The 16,524-nt window shown below is 60.6% G+C and overlaps 2 protein-coding genes across 2 annotated transcripts; one reads left to right on the forward strand and one right to left on the reverse strand.

The window, feature by feature from the left end:
- The first annotated feature begins 2,688 nt into the window (after positions 1-2,688).
- On the forward strand, positions 2,689-6,852 carry DLX3 (distal-less homeobox 3). Its single transcript, XM_062634068.1, has 3 exons — positions 2,689-3,171; positions 3,499-3,689; positions 5,312-6,852. The coding sequence occupies exons 1-3, from the start codon at positions 2,853-2,855 to the stop codon at positions 5,651-5,653; spliced, it is 852 nt and encodes a 283-aa protein (XP_062490052.1). The 5' UTR covers positions 2,689-2,852; the 3' UTR covers positions 5,654-6,852.
- Positions 6,853-11,283: 4,431 nt separating this feature from the next.
- Positions 11,284-14,186, reverse strand: LOC134171641 (homeobox protein box-5-like). The gene is made up of 3 exons (XM_062634069.1): positions 13,769-14,186; positions 12,691-12,884; positions 11,284-11,788 (listed from the first exon to the last, which is right to left on the reverse strand). The coding sequence occupies exons 1-3, from the start codon at positions 14,058-14,060 to the stop codon at positions 11,537-11,539; spliced, it is 738 nt and encodes a 245-aa protein (XP_062490053.1). The 5' UTR covers positions 14,061-14,186; the 3' UTR covers positions 11,284-11,536.
- Between the last annotated feature and the right edge of the window lie 2,338 nt (positions 14,187-16,524).

The following is a 16,524-nucleotide window of genomic DNA, read 5'->3' on the forward strand; positions in this document are numbered from 1 at the left end:
TTGGCTAAAAGATAATCCTATGTGGGGGAAAAAGAAAATACATAAAAAAGAAATCCACATGGAAAAGAAAAATACATGGAAAAACCTTGGCTGTGGGGTACTAAATACATAGAAAGAACATGTAAAATGCTGCACGTAATAGATAATAAAGTGATATGGAAAAGAAACTAAAACAGAGACACAGAAAGGTCAAAAAGCGAAGTCAACAACTAGAGAATTGAAAAATAAAGACAGTGAAGGAGAGAAAAGTAGAAAGTTCTAAAATCCCAGCGATTTAAAGAAAAATAACTAAAAAATAACAACAGTGAAGGAAAGCGCAGACGGAGAAAAACGTTTTAGAAGCAGCAGTGAGGAAAGAGAAGAAAGAATTAAAAGGTCAAGACAGGAAAGGGGATAAATGTAGGCAGAGAAAGAACATTTAAAAAGCAATAGCCATTAAGGAAGTAAATCTAAAACAAGTTGCAATAAGGACAACAAATCAGCTACACAAGTACATATGCGACTATTTTATAGGATCATAGAATCCCAGCCTGGTTTGGGTTGGAAGGGACCTTAAACCTCCTCCAGCTCCAATCCCTGCCACGGGCAGGGACCCCTTCCACTGGAGCAGCTTGCTCCAAGCCCCTGTGTCCAACCTGGCCTTGAACACTGCCAGGGATGGGGCAGCCACAGCTTCTCTGGGCACCCTGTGCCAGCGCCTCAGCACCCTCACAGGGAAGAGCTTCTGCCTAAGAGCTCATCTCCATCCCCAAGGCCAGCCCTGCCAGCGCTGCCCCTGCAGACACCCCCGGGTACCTCCATGCAGCGACTTCTTCCATCCCCACTGTCCTGGTCCCCTCACACTGTTCCCTCCTCACAAGCTGCCCTCATCCATGAGCTCCCCTTTTCGGGCCAGCCTTGCTGAATAACCTCCAGCAGCTGGAGGCACCAGTGCCTCCCAGTCCCAAACTGGTTCAGGACCGCATGGACCTGCTCCCTGTTTGTGTCCCATTCCCCGGGCGCATTCCCCCAGCCTGCAGCTCCCGAACCAGCTTTTCCTGCTGGAGGAACCCTGTCCCAGCAGGAACCAGCCCTGGTGACAGTCCGGCTGCTCCTCCGAGACCTTGGGAAACCTCCCCACGGGGGGGCCCTGCAGAGCTCCGAGCAGGGCTGGGGCTGTCCCAGACATTTCTGTCCCCTCTGAAAGAATTCCTCAAATCTGGAATTGATCTCGAGTTATTTCTATTTCTATTTCTATTTCTATTTCTATTTCTATTTCTATTTCTATTTCTATTTCTATTTCTGTTTCTGTTTCTGTTTCTATTCTATTATTTCTATTTCTATTTCTTCTATTTGTGTTAGTTCTAGTTCTGTATTTCCCTTTCTATTAGTTCTCTTTCTATTAATTCTATTTATAGTTCTATATTTCTCTTTCTATTATATTTTTATTATTTCCATTTCTATATTTCTCTATTCTTTTTCTACTATTTCTATTTTTATATTTCTTTTTCTTTCTATTTTACTTCTATCATTTCAAATTCTATTTCTCCTATTCTTTTTCCCGCTCCCTTTCCATTCTTTCCATCTCCCTTCTATTCACCTTTCGGATTATTTCCCCCCTTGACCCGCGGCCCGTGCGGTGTCGGCAGGGCCGGGACTCGAACCCTGGACCCCAGTGGGCGCAGTTCCCCGTTCAGTCCGTCAGATGGCGCCATTGCACCGCGCGGTGCTGCTGCCGGGGCGGGGAGGAGCCGGGAGGGCGCAGAGATGGGACGAGGGGAGATGGGGCAAGGGGAGATGGGAGGAAAAAGCCCCTTCCAGAGTTAAGGATCCGCTCGCAGCCGCCCCCCAGCCCCTCCCAGGGATAAGGAGCTGCCAAAAGAGCAGAGATCCCCCCCCAGATAAGTCCCCAGAGTTGGGTATATGGGGGGGGGTTCTGGACACAGCCCAGGGGCTGGCTTGGAGACCCAGGGCTGGGTGATGCTGCTGGGGGCTCTTAGGGCAGCAGGGGGGTGTGTGTGGAGGGGGTGTGTGTCAGGACCATGACTGGGGATGCGAGAGGGGCACAGAGGAGGAGAAGCGTCCTCAGAATCAGGGCTTGTCACCACCCGAGGTCCCCACAGGGCAGGTGGAGAAGGGCAGGTTGGTGGAGTACCTGAGGGACCACTCCATGGGGCTGGCTTGGGCACGACATTGAACTGGGGGACACTGGGAGAAGGTGGGACTTGGGGGGGGGGGGTTGGTCCTAAAATGTACCCCCCTAGCCACCCAATCCCAAGCTTGGATCCATCCTACTCCCTATCCCCAACCCTTCCTCTGCTCTACCCCCCAGCAAACACCCCCCAGCTCTGCTCCCCCTGCAAATCCCCCCTCAGCACCAAGAGTCCCCTTGCCAGAAAGCACCCCCTTGGCTCACAGTGTCCCCAGAGCCCCCGCCAGTCCCGTCCCGTCCCCTCCTCCTCCACTTCCCTCCCCTGCTCCCGCAGACTGCGGTCTCTATTTATCCCTTCTCCCTCCTTCACCCACTCTTTGTTGTTTCTTGAGAGAGGGAAAGAAGGGAAGGAGAGGAAAAAAAACACACACACACAGAGGCAGAGAGGAGGCCGGAGCCTATTTTGCCTCCCAGGCAATATTTCTGGAGCCAATCGGAATGCGCACCCACCCTGCCCTGCTCCCTAATTAAAGGCTTTAAGCAGGCGGCCGGGGCTGGAGGTTTGGGCACAGTCTCTTGGTTGCTCCTCGCAAGAGCTGGTGTGGAGGAGCCGGCTCTGGGCAAGCCAGGCCTGACGTGGGCAGCCGGAGCCGCCGGGTTGGGGGGTCCCCAGCCAGGCAGGCAGCTCCCCCCCCCCTCCCCCCATTGCCCAGCTCCAGCAATGAGTGGCTCTTTCGACAAGAAGCTCTCCAGCATCCTCACCGACCTCTCGGGCTCCCTGAGCTGCCATGCCGCCTCCAAGGACTCTCCCACCTTACCGGAGTCCTCCGTCACCGACCTGGGCTACTACACCAGCCAGCACGACTACTACCCGGGCCAGTCCTACAGCCAGCCTGTGAGCCACTACCCCTACCACCAGTTCAACCTCAACGGCATCGGAACCGCCGGCACCTACTCGCCCAAATCTGACTATTCCTACAGCCCTTCCTACCGCCAGTACAGCCACTTCAGGGACCAGCAGCTCCCGGCCCAAGAAGCAGGTAGGATGCTTGGGAAAAAAAAGGGGCTGTATCCATCCCGCAAATCCCTTGGGACAAAGGCAGCGAAGTTGCACTCCTCCAAGTGTCCCCAAGCCGGGGATGGGGTTGTTGTTGTGGGATCAGCCCCCTCTGGCATCCCCAGTGCTGCTGGGGGGATGCAGCGGGATGGATCCAAGCTGGATGTGGCCATCAGGGGATGCCCCTGGGGATGGGGGCACACGGAGTGCGATGACCCTGAGCTGAGGGATGTGTGTGTGTGTGTGTGTGTGTGTGTGTGCTCAGCGCAGGGACCCCTTCACCAGCCTCACACCTCCGCTCTCTGCCCAGTGTCGGTGAAGGAGGAGCCGGAGCCGGAGGTGCGGATGGTCAATGGGAAACCCAAGAAGATCCGCAAGCCCCGCACCATCTACTCCAGTTACCAGCTGGCGGCTCTGCAGCGCCGCTTCCAGAAAGCGCAGTACCTGGCGCTGCCCGAACGGGCTGAACTGGCCGCCCAGCTCGGGCTCACCCAGACCCAGGTAAGGGCTGAGCCCCCCGGCACCCCAGTTCCCAGCCACAGGCAGGAGGGATCGGCAAGGCAGGAGCCGGGAGCGCCCTCCTTGCATAGCCCGAACCGGTGGGGTTTGGGAGGGGGGCTCTGTTCACAGAGCAGGGGCTGGGGGTCCCTATGGATGGGTGCTGCCCCCTTGCTTATGGGCGCAGGGGTCCCTGCTGCCACGTTTCCCCGTGCGGAGCAGATCTGCTTTGCAGAGGAAAAGGTGGAGAGGAGGGAAGGAGCAGAGAGAAGGGAAGGATCCCAGCCAAGCCCGCTCCCAGGTTTCGGGGTTCATCCCCTTCCCTCTGGAGCAAGCCCTGTCCCAGACCTCGCTCTGCTCCGGCACCGGGCAGGGTCAGAGGCTAAATCCTGCCCCGGTGTCTGGGAGAGTCCTGGGTCACCAACACACCCGGCACGCCGGGAATGTGGGACACCAAATCCGGATGCAGGACGGGACGTTTGGGGCACGGTGCTTGAGACACCCCATCCCAGCAGCAGGTCCTGGCCCTGTGCCTCGTGGGAGCACCTGGGGGGCAGACCCTGCTCTTCCAGCTGGATTTTCCAAGGCTTCCCTTAGGGAGCTCCTCCCGGGGCTCCGGCTCCCCCGTGCTGCTTGGTCCGGGCAAAGAGAAGGGATTTTGGGATAGGATCCACATTCCCCCCCGGATCTCCGTGCTGGGGTGACAGTTTAAGCTGGACGGGAAGAGCAGGGACGGGTGCTATGGGCTCCCCCTTACGATTTGGGGTTAAAGCCTCGCTTTTGGGGTTTGCCTGGCACGGGGACAGATCCCCCCCCGGATCTGCTGGCGCGAGGACGAGCCGGTCGTCACCCCCCCCCATCGCCTCAGCGCGGGGCTCCCCCCGCACCCCATCCCATCCCCAGCACCCTCCCTGCCTGCGGGCCGGCACCGGCGCCCTTGTGCCGCCCTTGGTGCGGCGCTCCCCAGCGCCTCCCGGCCTTCCTCCTCCTCCCTTGGGCGATGAAGCAATCGGGGACACTCGGCAAAGGGCTGACGGAGCGCGTCACCCGCTCCCAGAGGGACATCCTGTTTGGGTGACAGCCACCCACCCCTTCCCCAGGGGCCAAGGGCGTCCAGCGCCGCCTCACCCAGCTCCAGGGACGCTCCCAACGCCCGTGATGCTGCAGTGACGGGCTTCCCCCGACGCCCGTGTCCCCACCAGGGCACCCTGCGATGCTCCATGTCTCCAGGGTCCCCGTGACACCCGTACCGTGGTGCCTGCGTGGTGCGTCCGGGTGACACCCACAGCCCGGTGCCTTCTTGGGTGTTTGGGGTCTTCTGGCAGGCTTCCTGCAATGGGGTCCCCATGACGCCCATGGCCGTTGACACCTTCCCACCCAGCACTGTGTGGTCTGGGGTCCACATGGGTGCCATGCGGGTGCCAAGCTGGGGGGGCTTCCCGCAATGCACCATGTCTGTGAGTCCCCATGCTGTGCCAAGCTCCCCGTGGTGCCCATGTCCTTTATCCCTTCCCACTTCAGTGGGGTCCATCCCAGGTCCGTCCCGTCCCCCCCCTCGCCGTGAGCATCCCATTCAACCCGCTTTCGGTGCCGGGGGAACTGATCCCCCTCTCCTTCCCTGCCAGGTGAAGATCTGGTTCCAGAACCGGCGCTCCAAGTTCAAGAAGCTGTACAAGAACGGCGAGGTGCCGCTGGAGCACAGCCCCAACAACAGCGACTCCATGGCCTGCAACTCCCCGCCTTCCCCGGCCGTCTGGGACAGTAACTCGCACGGCAGCGCGCCGGGCAGGACCCCCCTCCCGCAGCCGCTTCCTTACAGCTCTTCTCCCGGCTTCTTGGAGGAGCACAACCCCTGGTATCACCCCCAGACCCTCAGCGGACCCCACGGACCCCACCAGCCACCACCGGCCGCCGCGATGCATCACACCTCCCCGGGGCCGCCCCCAAACACGGGTGCCGTCTACTAAGAGCCCGGAGCTGAGACCAGGAATGAGGGACAGTGGCAGAACTCCTTTGCCTCCTTTTTTTCCCCCTACTTTTTGGGTTTTTTTCTTCTTTTTTTTTTTTTCTACTTTTAAAGCAAAAAAGGACACCCATGTACACACACCCCTAAATATACTCTTAGATATCCTATCCTTTCCCAGCTCATCTCAGGAACAAGAGGACTCCAAAGGGTTAAACTCCATAGCTACCAGCCCAGGGCAGGCAAGGAAAAGGTGGCAGCGAATTCTTCTTATGCATTTTTATCCTTATTCCATCACCCCCTAATAAAAACCAGCCCCCGAGGAGCTGCATCCCGATGGGAATCTCTCACTGGAGCTTTGCCTCTTGGGGCCACCCTGGGCAGCTGCCTTTAGGGGGGGCTCCCTGAGGACGAGGGCCACCCAGAGCACCCGCACCCAGGTCCGGATGGAGCCCGTGGGGAGGAGGACGCGTGCGGGTGCCCATCGCTGATGCCAAAGGAGCGGGATGAGCTTCACCCTCACGGCATCGGATGAGAGGATGAGCTTCACCGGCGGGATGCGGGGGGGGACCGCGGATACCCCACGGGAGCCAAGCAGCACCCGCAGCCCATCCGTTTCAATGGCGGCTTCGCGGGATGAGGACCGGCTCCGACAATAAGGTGGTTATTTAAGAATAAATCGAAAGTGTAAGGGGAGGGGGAGAAAAAAAAAATCCTATTTTAATATTTAAACAGTTCAGGAACGGTTTAAGTTATTTTGTAGAGAGAAAAACTGTGCTAAAGTCTGTTTCCCAGCAGTGCCTCCATCCGTGTCAGTTCAGCTCCCAGCGAAGCGGGGTGCCTGTTTTCTAAGCAAATCGACAGCACGTTTTAGAGGGGAAAAAAAAAACAACAAAAAAAAAAGAAAAAAAAAGAGAAAGAAAAAAGAAATTTTACTATTTTTTAAGAGGATGATGCTATTTTTTTAAAAGCAGCAAGTGCCGTTTGAAGAAGTGTTCATACACGTTGTACAGTGCCGAGGGTCTTATTTATGTTGCCTTATATATAAATAGGGGTGTATTGGGGGGAAAAAAAGAGAGTGTACATAAAGGTTCGTTTGTATAAAGTTGATCCAAACCAAACTGGTTTTGCTCTGGTTTTGTTGTTTGCTTTTTGGGTTGTTTTTTTTTTAAGGAAAAAAAGGGGAAAACACCCAAAATTGGGTGCTGGGAGCCCCCTCTAAGGACAAAGAGGCTTCCTCCGAGCGACCTTTGCTGCTTTCCTAGTGACCAAAAGCTGATCTCGAAGTGTGAATAAAAGTGGTTTGAATTTGAAAGCTCCAAAAGTCGTTTTTGGGGAGGGTTTTTGATGTGCAGGGAGGAACTCCTGAGTTTTCCGGCTTGGAAAACATGGAGTTAAAGCCGGTGTGCCCTGGTTTAGGAAGCAGTTGGGGGCTTACCGGAGCGGGCACCCAAGGGTGCTGCTGGCTCATCCCGGGTCCCACTTTGCCCTGCTGAGAGGGAATCTGGAGGAAGGGAATTTTACTCCTGGTTGCAGAGTCATCCTCACTGCCACCGGGACCTGCTTCCCTCCCCTGCTGCTTACTGGGACCAGTACACTGCTGGCCATGCAAACTGGGAAGGTGCTGGGCTGCCCCGGTGTCCCTTTTGGGGATGCTCATGAGCAAGGGATGGGACCCCCCCCCCCCCCCCCCCCCCAAGGTACCAATCCCATGGGGACAACAGTCGCAGAGATGGTGACTTCACCCATCAGTGTTCTGGGGCTGGGAGGGCTCCAGTGACCAGTGATAGGGACGGTCCTTGGGGCTCAACCTTGCTGGTCACCTTGCCCTGCTGTCCCCGCTGTCCCCGGCATCATTCTGTGCCTAGGAGTGCAGCAAAGGATCGGGGGTTGAAGTCCCATCATCCATCCCAATGTTGTCCTCACTGAGCCATGCATCCCATCCCCAACGATCCTGGAGGGTCCCCCCTCATCCCCCCACGGCACGCAGTCTCCATGGGGTGGCTCTGAGGATGGTCCCTCTGCACCATCCAGGGAACCCCAGCTCCGCTGAGTGCTGGACACAGCCAGGATGCACCCAGTGGTGTTCCCACATCCCCAAATCCCATGGCCAAGACCACACGGGGCCAACCTCACTCTTTACACCCATGAAGGTTTCCCCCAGTCCCCCCATGGCTGCACCCCCCAGCTCCCCACCTCATCCCATGCATCCAGCATCGGGCACAGCTGGATGCCTGGGTATCCCCATCCAGCTGCTTCGTGACCCGGCTGGTTGCAGCACACAAAGGGGTGCTGCCAGCCCCCCATATGCTTGGGGTTGGGGTTGGAGGCTGTGTGCAATGCGCCCCAGAGCCGGCGGCGGGCAGACAGGCTGGAGACATGGGGGTGATTAGGGGGAGCTGCCAGCAAGAGCAGGGAGGAGGCAGGGTGGGAAGGAGGAAACAGAGCGGCATTGCCTGGAGTGAGAGGCACGGCGTGAGCTGGCAATGGGGTTTTGTTGGGTTTTTAATGTAGGGAAGGGAAAGGCAGAAGGTTCTGTATCCACACATGATATAGGAATGCTGGGAGCATCCCTGCCTGTGGACTGAGGTTCATCCTGCTTCCCTCCAGCACTGCCTGTGAGCTGGGGTCTGCTGGCAGCTTGTACCGCAGGGATGGACGCAGGGGTTGTTGTTGCCCCCTTGTCCCCCCATGGAATGGTTTGGGTTGGAAGGGACCTTAAAGCTCCTCCAGCTCCAACCCCTGCCATGGGCAGGGACCCCTTCCACTGGAGCAGCTTGCTCCAAACCCCTGTGTCCAACCTGGCCTTGAACACTGCCAGGGATGAGGCAGCCATAAGCTCCTGGGGCTGCAGGACCCAGCCTTCCCTCACTACTGCCAAGCTCCATCCTCCTGCGAGCAGCTGATACCCCAGAGTGCTCCCAAAAGCAGAATGAAGCCTGAGAGCCAAAGGCAGGACCCCCAACACACACACCAGGGTGGGAACATCACCCAGATCCTCCCAGCATCCCTCACCCGGCCCTGGCACAGGAATGGGATGACCATCCTTCATCATCCTAACACCAGGATGGGGATGCTGGGGACATCCAGCCCCTTGGAGGGGATGGTGCCAGCACCTCTTTCCTCATTGCGCCACGCTGCTTCCAGCCCCTTGCGTCACCCTGCTGCCAACACCAGGAGCGGGGGCAGCTGCTCACCCACAGCCTGGCCTGGCATCCACGGCGTCCTCATCCTTTCCCAATCCTCATCCTCTCCCAGCTCTTGGCTAACCCGGCACGCGGCAGCCGGAGCGACACGGGGCAACCACAGCATTGCCACGAGCCAGGGCCCCGGCTCCATTCACGGCTCTGGAAAACAGGATGGAAACGCTTCCAAGTGGCCTCAGGGATCTTTGTGTCTACCCCTGTCCATGTCCCATCACCCTGCCTGGGCTCGGGACAGCAAAGGGACACAAAGTTCCCCCCTCACTGCCCAAATCTGCCCCGGTGCTTTGGAGGGAGCTGGTTGGGTTTCCAGCCCGTGCGGGTGGAGGGAAGAGGGACCCAAAGAAGCCCACCCCCAAGACATCCCCTAATGGGTTTTCTCCCATCCAGTGGGTTAAACCCTACCAGAGAGGGATGCCTGGGAGCTCTGGGCCTTTTCTGTGTGGGGACACTTTTGGCTGGTGGAGAAGAGGCAAAAGCAGCTCCAGTGATGCTGTGCAGGCATCTCCTGGGGCACCCTCCGCTTCAGCTGCAGAAAGGGTAGAACAACCCTCAAACCTCCTCCTCTGCTCTCCAGACCCCATCCCTGTCCCCATCCCCATCCCATAGGAGCATCCCGAGCACAGGCGGGTGGCAGCAGGGGCCAGGGGTGCCCAGAGATGGGCTGGAGCAGGATCTGGGGTCAGCCGTGGCTCTCCCATGTATGTGTTTGGGTGCAGGGGGAGCTGCGGGTGTCCCCACTGCGGGGTCCAGGCGCCAGCCACTGTCCCAGTGCGGGGTGGGATGGATCCTGGCTCCTGGAGCCCATGGCTGCTGCTTCCCTCGCGCTGCAAGCCGGGACCTGTGAGCGGCTCTGGCTGCAGGTCCTTGGCAGCACATCCATCGGGAAAGCCGAGCGGGCGCCTCAGCCTCTGCCTCCTGTTTTCCCCATCCCCTGCTCAGCACCCGCCAGCACCCAAGCCACCTTTTGGAGCCAGGACCACACCGCATTCCAGCCCCTTCCCATGGCTGGAGAGTAATTCCTTGAGGAAAGCCGTCCCTTCCAGTCCAAACCCCTGTCCGGGATAAATCCCACCCACAAGGAGCTGGGTTTGCCCCAGTCTCTGGATGAGCAGCGCAAAACAAATCCATCCACCTCCCTAAAGCCTCGGTGGGGGTGATGGGCTCCATCCCTCAGGGGAATAAAGCCAAGGTCTTGTCCTGCACAGGCCCCTGCTTCTGCTGGACTCACCCCCTCATCCCCACTTGGGACATCATCCACCCAGGCACCATGTCTTGGCCTCGGTTGGTCCTGGGGGGTGCTGAGCCCACAGCCTCCACATCCTCCACATGCCATCGCTGCAATGTACCCATGGCCATCACGGGATGCAGCAGGGGCCAGCCATGCCTGTGGCTCGGTGGGGTCACCAGCAGCACCCCAAACCTCTTGGCTGAGGGATCAAACCCACTCCCGGCTGGCCTCATGCGCTGCTGATGGTGCAAAGCAAACAGTGCCATGCACGGCATCACAACATCCCTCCCTCCCAGGCTTTTCCAGCTGGGATGGGAAATGTGGTCCCTGGGGCAGGAAGGGACCCTTGGAGTGGGAGGAATGTAAAGTGGGAGCATCGGGAGCGCAGATCATGTTTGGGCAATGGAGGAAACCTCAGTACGGACTCAGTGCCCCAGCAAATCTCTGCTGGGGAAACCTCAGCGCAGGTCCCATCCCCATCATAGGGGACAAGCACTGGCTGGGACTGGGAAAAGTGGGAAATACCAAGCAGGTATTTTCCAGCCAGGTTCTGGCCTCTGGAAAGCACAAAAGGAGGTGGGAGATGCACTGCAGGAGGGAACCTGCAGCGGAAAAGTATCCCCCCATTCCCAAAACGCTCCCCCTGCCAGAGCCAGGTATCGACTCCAGGGGCTGCTGGAGATATGGGGCAGGAGCCCAGGGTCCCCCCACCTCCCTTATTAAGGCCAACATCCTCACCAGCTCCAAATTGCCTGTCACTACCCCATGGAGGCATCGAGGAGCCCCTCACGAGGAGCCTGCCCCGCAATCACTGCGATCGTGCCTCAAATCAGGGCAGCGACCGCGTGTCTGGAAACAGCAGCAGGTCCCACACGGGTGTTTGGGGAGGGGGGACGCAGCCCCAGACCCTGCTTCAGCACTGCCATCCCCATAGGGTTGTTTTCCCAAGGGATGGGAGCCTCCAAGGACAGGACTGATGTGTCTGCTCCCATAGCAGGGGCAGAGCCGCAGCAGGCAGTGGCAGGTACGGAGGAGCAGGCGTTACAAGTGTACAGGTATTTATAGGGGGGGGCATACAATAATGGACGGTGTTTATAAATAAAGCCAGGCTGGGGGGGGGTGTCTGGGGACCCCCCAGCCTCTCTCCAGGCCCCCCCCCCTGCCCCCTGTCTATGAACGGAGGGAGCCAGGGCTGCGACTCGAGGCCAAGTCCTGTCCCACCGGGATGGTGGCATCAAGGTGTTGTGCAGGGGCTGCCTCACTTCGGACCACGATGGAGCAAGTAATTCACAGGTTCCTGCAGGCTGCAGTCACCTTCCTCCTCCTCTTCCTCCTTCTCCATTTGTGGAGGTCCCCAAGGCTTCGCTGGGCTCCCCAGTCCCTTGGGGGTGGCCGCAGAGCATCCCCCTCACTGATCCTCCCAGTGCTGGCAAGTGCTGGAGCCACAGCAGCATCACATCATGGGGGCCCGGGGGATGGTGTCCTGTGGGTGAGGCTGGTACCAGGCTCCAAAGCTGTTCATGTAGCTGCTGGAGGACAGGGGGGGTCCTTTTCCTGGCATGGGGATGTCCCAGAGAGGGGGGATGTTGGGGGAGCAGGGGGAGAGGGAGGCAGCGTTATGGAGGTGCTCCCCATCAGGCGCACTGGAGCCCTGCTTCATGATCTTCTTGTACTTGGAGCGCTTGTTCTGGAACCAGATCTTGACCTGCGGTGGGGGGGGGAGAGGAGAGAGGTGTCAGTGGGGAGGATGGGGTCTGTGGCCAGTACCCCCCCCCATAAACCCACCAGCATCAATAATTATGGGGATCTGTGGTCCCCATCTCCATCTGCGCCAGCCCTTTCCAGGGAGCACAGCCAATTGGGCATGGGGGTCTATGAGATAAACCGGGCTCTGAGCCCATTCCCTTACAAGCCACCAGAGACTCCACTAAGAGAAGCATTTGGGAAGAGGCACAAGGAGCCTACACAAACATGTGATACATGGAGAGCAAGCCAGGAGGCCCCAGCCATGCACATCCCCACGGCCCCCCGCTCCGGGTCGGACTGTGGCCACCCAAACCCAACCGGGTGCTGGTGCTGGGGTGCGGCACGGTGGGGTGGTGGCCCCCGCTCATTCCTCCCCGCAGTGCCCCCCCCCTCCCCGCGCTGCCGGCAGGTTCCCACTTGTCTCCTCCTTCCCCAGCTTTATTAGCTCGCTTCGCCCCTGGCTCCGGGCTGCACCGCTGCCGCCTGCCTGTCTCTCCCCATCGCCTTCAAAAACCCACTCGCCCCATCCCACGGCCCAGGGCCGCCCAGCGCCGGGCACGGCCGGGCCGGCAGCCAGGCTGCGGGGCTGGGAAAGTCCCAGTGCTGCTGGGAGGTGCGAGCAGGAGCACCCCGAACCCGAGCCCCGGGGGCCCACCGGCGCCAGCTCCCCCGCCGCAGCACGGCCCGGCTCGGCAGCGTTCCAGCTGCACCCCGGCATCGTGACGCAGCCTCAGCGCAGAGTCGCTCCTGGAGCAGCAATGGGTGCGAGGCTCCCGTTGGGTGCATGGCCATGGGGCTGCCGAGCAGGGTGCATGGCCATGGGGCTGCCGAGCATCCCCTCACCCCTCGCTGCGGCCGTACCTGGGTCTGGGTGAGCCCCAGCTGAGCCGCCAGCTCGGCGCGCTCCGGCAGCGCCAGGTACTGGGTCTGCTGGAAGCGCTGGTTGAGGGCTTGGAGCTGCAGGCTGGAGTAGATGGTGCGTGGCTTGCGCAGCTTCTTGCCCTTGCTGTTGATGCGCAGCTCTCCGTTGGCCACGGCCAGGGGCTTCTCGTGCTCTTGGGGTGGGAGAGGAGCCGAGTTAAACCAACACGCTGGGAGGTGAAAGAAAATAACCCAACAACCAACCCCAAACTGTCACTGTCCCAGTCCCGTCCCCCCACCAAGGCCCTGGGCTGCTGTGGGGTTTGCTTTTTGGAGGTTAGGTTTGGAAGGGGAAGAAAAAAAGTGGGACCTGCTTTTGCTTTGCTGGTGTTTTAAGCCATAGGTAAAGCAAAGGGGGAAGAGGAGAAAGGGAGGAATGGGATTATCTGGCCAATATAACTATGTAAGTCCAAAAGTGGGCAGGCCACAGGCCCCTCTGCCGTGCACCCAACCTGGGGGGCAGGCAACATGGGGCAACAAAGGGTGCAACAGGAGAGTCCCCTACCCCAGTGAGTCCCTTCTGTGGGGATGGTGGTGGCCCCTAGATCAGCAGTACATGGCTAAGGTGGGTGAGCACAGGGCACGGAAGCATTTTGCATTACTTTGGGGAGAAAACAGTGGGGAATGGGAATGCAAAGGGGCAGGGAGCTGAGATTGCAGCATGTTGGTAGTGGGGCAGAAGGGGAGAGTCTGCCTGGGCCGGGAGGTCTCAGAGGCAGGACAAGAGCAGCCGCGGGCTTCAGCGGGCTCTGAGGCAGGATGCGGGCAGCCGGGGGTCTGATGCTCCCCATCCCCAGTGTTTCTTGACACCACGCAGCCGCCCTTCCCCATGCGGCTCCAGCTCAGGGAGGGATGAACGCAGCCCCCTGCCCCGTCAGGCCGAGCACCGCATCGCCACTGCCCCGACGGCGCTTCCGACAGCTCCGTCCCGGCGCTTCCGGATAAACGCCCGTGGCCCCACGCCGGGTGGGTGCCCGGGAGCGGGTGCGCAGCGCCGAGCACCCCGCGCCCTCCTTACCTGCATCCTGCAGCCTGGCGCCGTGGGCCAGCTGGGCCGGGGGGTGCTGGGCGCCGGGGGGCGGGTAGGGCAGGTAGGGCCCTCCGTGGGGGAGCGGGGGGGCACCGCCGGGGTAGGGGTAAGGCCCGGGCCGGCCGTAGGAGGCGAAGGGCGCTGGGTCGTGCTGGGGGTGGCTGGCGGGGTGGAGGCCGTGCAGCGGGTAGTGCGGCGGCGATGGGTGGCCGAGCTCCAGGAAAGCGGCTTTGGACGGGTCGGACCCCAGCAAGCTCTCGGCTACGGAGCTCATGGTCATGGTGGGCAGGGCCGGGCCGGGCCGGGGCGCGCAGCCCCGGGGAGCCCGAGGAGCCGCACCGAGCCCCACCGCCCCCCGACGGGCTCCACGCTGCCGAGCGCGGCCCCGCGCCCGGGGGATCCCCCGCCCGCCCCGTCCCGCCCCCCTCGGGTGGAAGGCCACGCCCCCCCCCCGTGACGTCATCCACCGGGCACCCCTCTGGTTGCCCCCCACCTCGGGGGCAGCCCCCTCTGTGTCCCCATCCTGCTCGCAACCCTCCCCGTCGGTTCCTTGGCCGGGAGCAATGCACCCGCCCCGAGGGGACACCCGCGGGGACCCCCGTGTCCTGGCTGGGTCTCCCCAGGGAGGTTGCCCCTTGTTGCTCCCCATATTGGGGTGCTCCGTGCTGGGGGGTAACCCCGTTCTCAGGGACCTTCCGGGATGGACGGCGACTTCCAGGCACATCGCCCTTGGGGGGACGGATCCCCTCGAAGGGGGGACACGGGGCAGCCCCGGCGCTTGGGGGACAAGACACGGTGGAGCTGAGGCTGCTCGCACTCAGCTCACCTGTGCGGGGACATGGGACACGCGAGGGATGGAGACGGGAGGGACGGACACCGCATGGAGGGATGGAGGCTTGAGGAGGCCCTGCGCATCCGCAGTGCTCGTGGGTGCTGGGGGAGGACCCCCCGCGGGGGTGGGAACCCCAGAGCCACCCAGTCGGCGCCTGCCCCGGCAGACGGGAGGCCCCTTCCCCGGCGTCGGCAGCGCCCGGTCCCCGCGGGGCCCCGCTCCCGGCGGCAGGCGCCGACCTGCCCGGCCGCTCCCTCCCAGCGCCCCGGGGAGCCCTGACCCTGGCGGGGTGCGTGGGGCCCCGAAGGAGTCCCGTGGCCTCCACCTTGGCTGCCAACCGGAGCATCAAACCCCCCCCCCCTCCCGCCCCATCGGGCTGGTTGTGCCATCAGCGCCTTTGGGGACAGCCAGGAGGAGCCTGGGTGCTGTTGGCAGGGGGGGGATTTGCACCTCCTCCCGTCCCAGATCTCATGCAAAGCCCTGAAGGGGGTCTGTGAGCCCCGGCTGCAGCGCAGGGATGGGTTGGGGGAACCAGCCCCAGCTGCCAGGTCTCCAAGAGCAGGGTTTGCCCGGGTGGAGCAGCCCCGAGGGAGCGGGTGCCAGGCGGATGGGGATGCTGGCAGGGAGGGTCCCCGTCCCCACCCTCCCTGGAGATTAAACCATCCCCAAAACATGCTTCCATCCGGCCATCGTGCCAGGGCTGAGTCACTCCAAGCAGGGGCCAGGAGCTCCGATGTTAACCGCCAAGCTCTGGGCTAACCCCAGGACACTTGGGGCTCATGTCCTGCCCCACATGTCCCAGTACAACAACCCTGACCCCCCTCTGACCCCCTGTAACTGGTGCCTTCTGCTCTCTCTCCCTATCCCAACGTCCATAAGGATCATTTCCAGCATAGCCAGACCCACAGACTGGCCCCTCGGTGCTGGGCACAGGCTCTGGGATGCCCACGTCCCTTCATCCCAGCAGGGAGCTGGGCAAAGCACCAGTGTCTGTCCTCAGGGCTCAAAATCCAATGTAAACCCTAAATGTGGCCATGGAGAGAAGCCCAAAGTGCCCAGGGCACCAAACTGCAGGGGCCAAAGTGAAAACTCCCCAACCCCACCCAGGAAAAACAGGGGCAAAGCATCAAATAGAGGCAACAGGGAGAAACCCAGATGCTCTCCAGCACTGGCCAAGGCATCCCCAGGGAGCCCGGCTTGGCTGGCACCAAGGCCAAAGCACGGCTGCTGGAGTATCAAAGGAAACCTCCACTGATCTGCTTTTATCCCGGCTCCTCACTTTCCCTGCCGGGGTGACTCAGCTCTCCCCGGCTCCAGGACGGGTGCTGGCTTGCAGGGATGAGCTCCCGGCACCTCTGCTCCCTCCGGTGCTCCTCACCCCGGTGCTGAGGGTGGGAGGGAGATGCTGGGACTGAGGGCTGCATCCCCGCCATTGCAGTGGCTGCCAGTGGTGGCACCAGATCCAGGGCTGGATCTGATGGGTTCAAATGCTCCCAGCCCTTTGCTATGTGATGGATGTAATAAATACCCATAATTACACGTAAATAGAAGTATCCCAAAATATCCACCATGTACCAGAGGAGCCAGGGTCCCTGTGGCGGATGCTGGAGTACCCATGGGTGGTTTAGGTTTGACTTCTGGCAAGGAGAAGGAGGATTCTCAGGGTCAAATCCCCTCTCATTGGGCAAGGTGTCACAGCTCTGTGTCATTGGTGATGCCGAGGGGATCCCACCCCTCCATACTGTGGGGCTAGAGAGGGAGTGGATACCCCTATGTGGGAATCTCCAAGCAAGCCCCATGGGGCACCCCATAGCAAGCAGCGATGACACCAGATGAAAGGGATCCCATCTCCTCCTCCTCCTCCTCCCCAGCTCCGTACAAGCCGAGTTTTGGGTCGGGGGTCTGCAGGTGC

The sequence above is a fragment of the Pezoporus occidentalis genome, unplaced genomic scaffold (assembly GCF_034315485.1).
Source record: "Pezoporus occidentalis ecotype Australia unplaced genomic scaffold, CSIRO_AGI_Poc_V1 ctg411, whole genome shotgun sequence".
In the NCBI taxonomy this organism is placed as follows: Eukaryota; Metazoa; Chordata; class Aves; order Psittaciformes; family Psittacidae; genus Pezoporus; species Pezoporus occidentalis.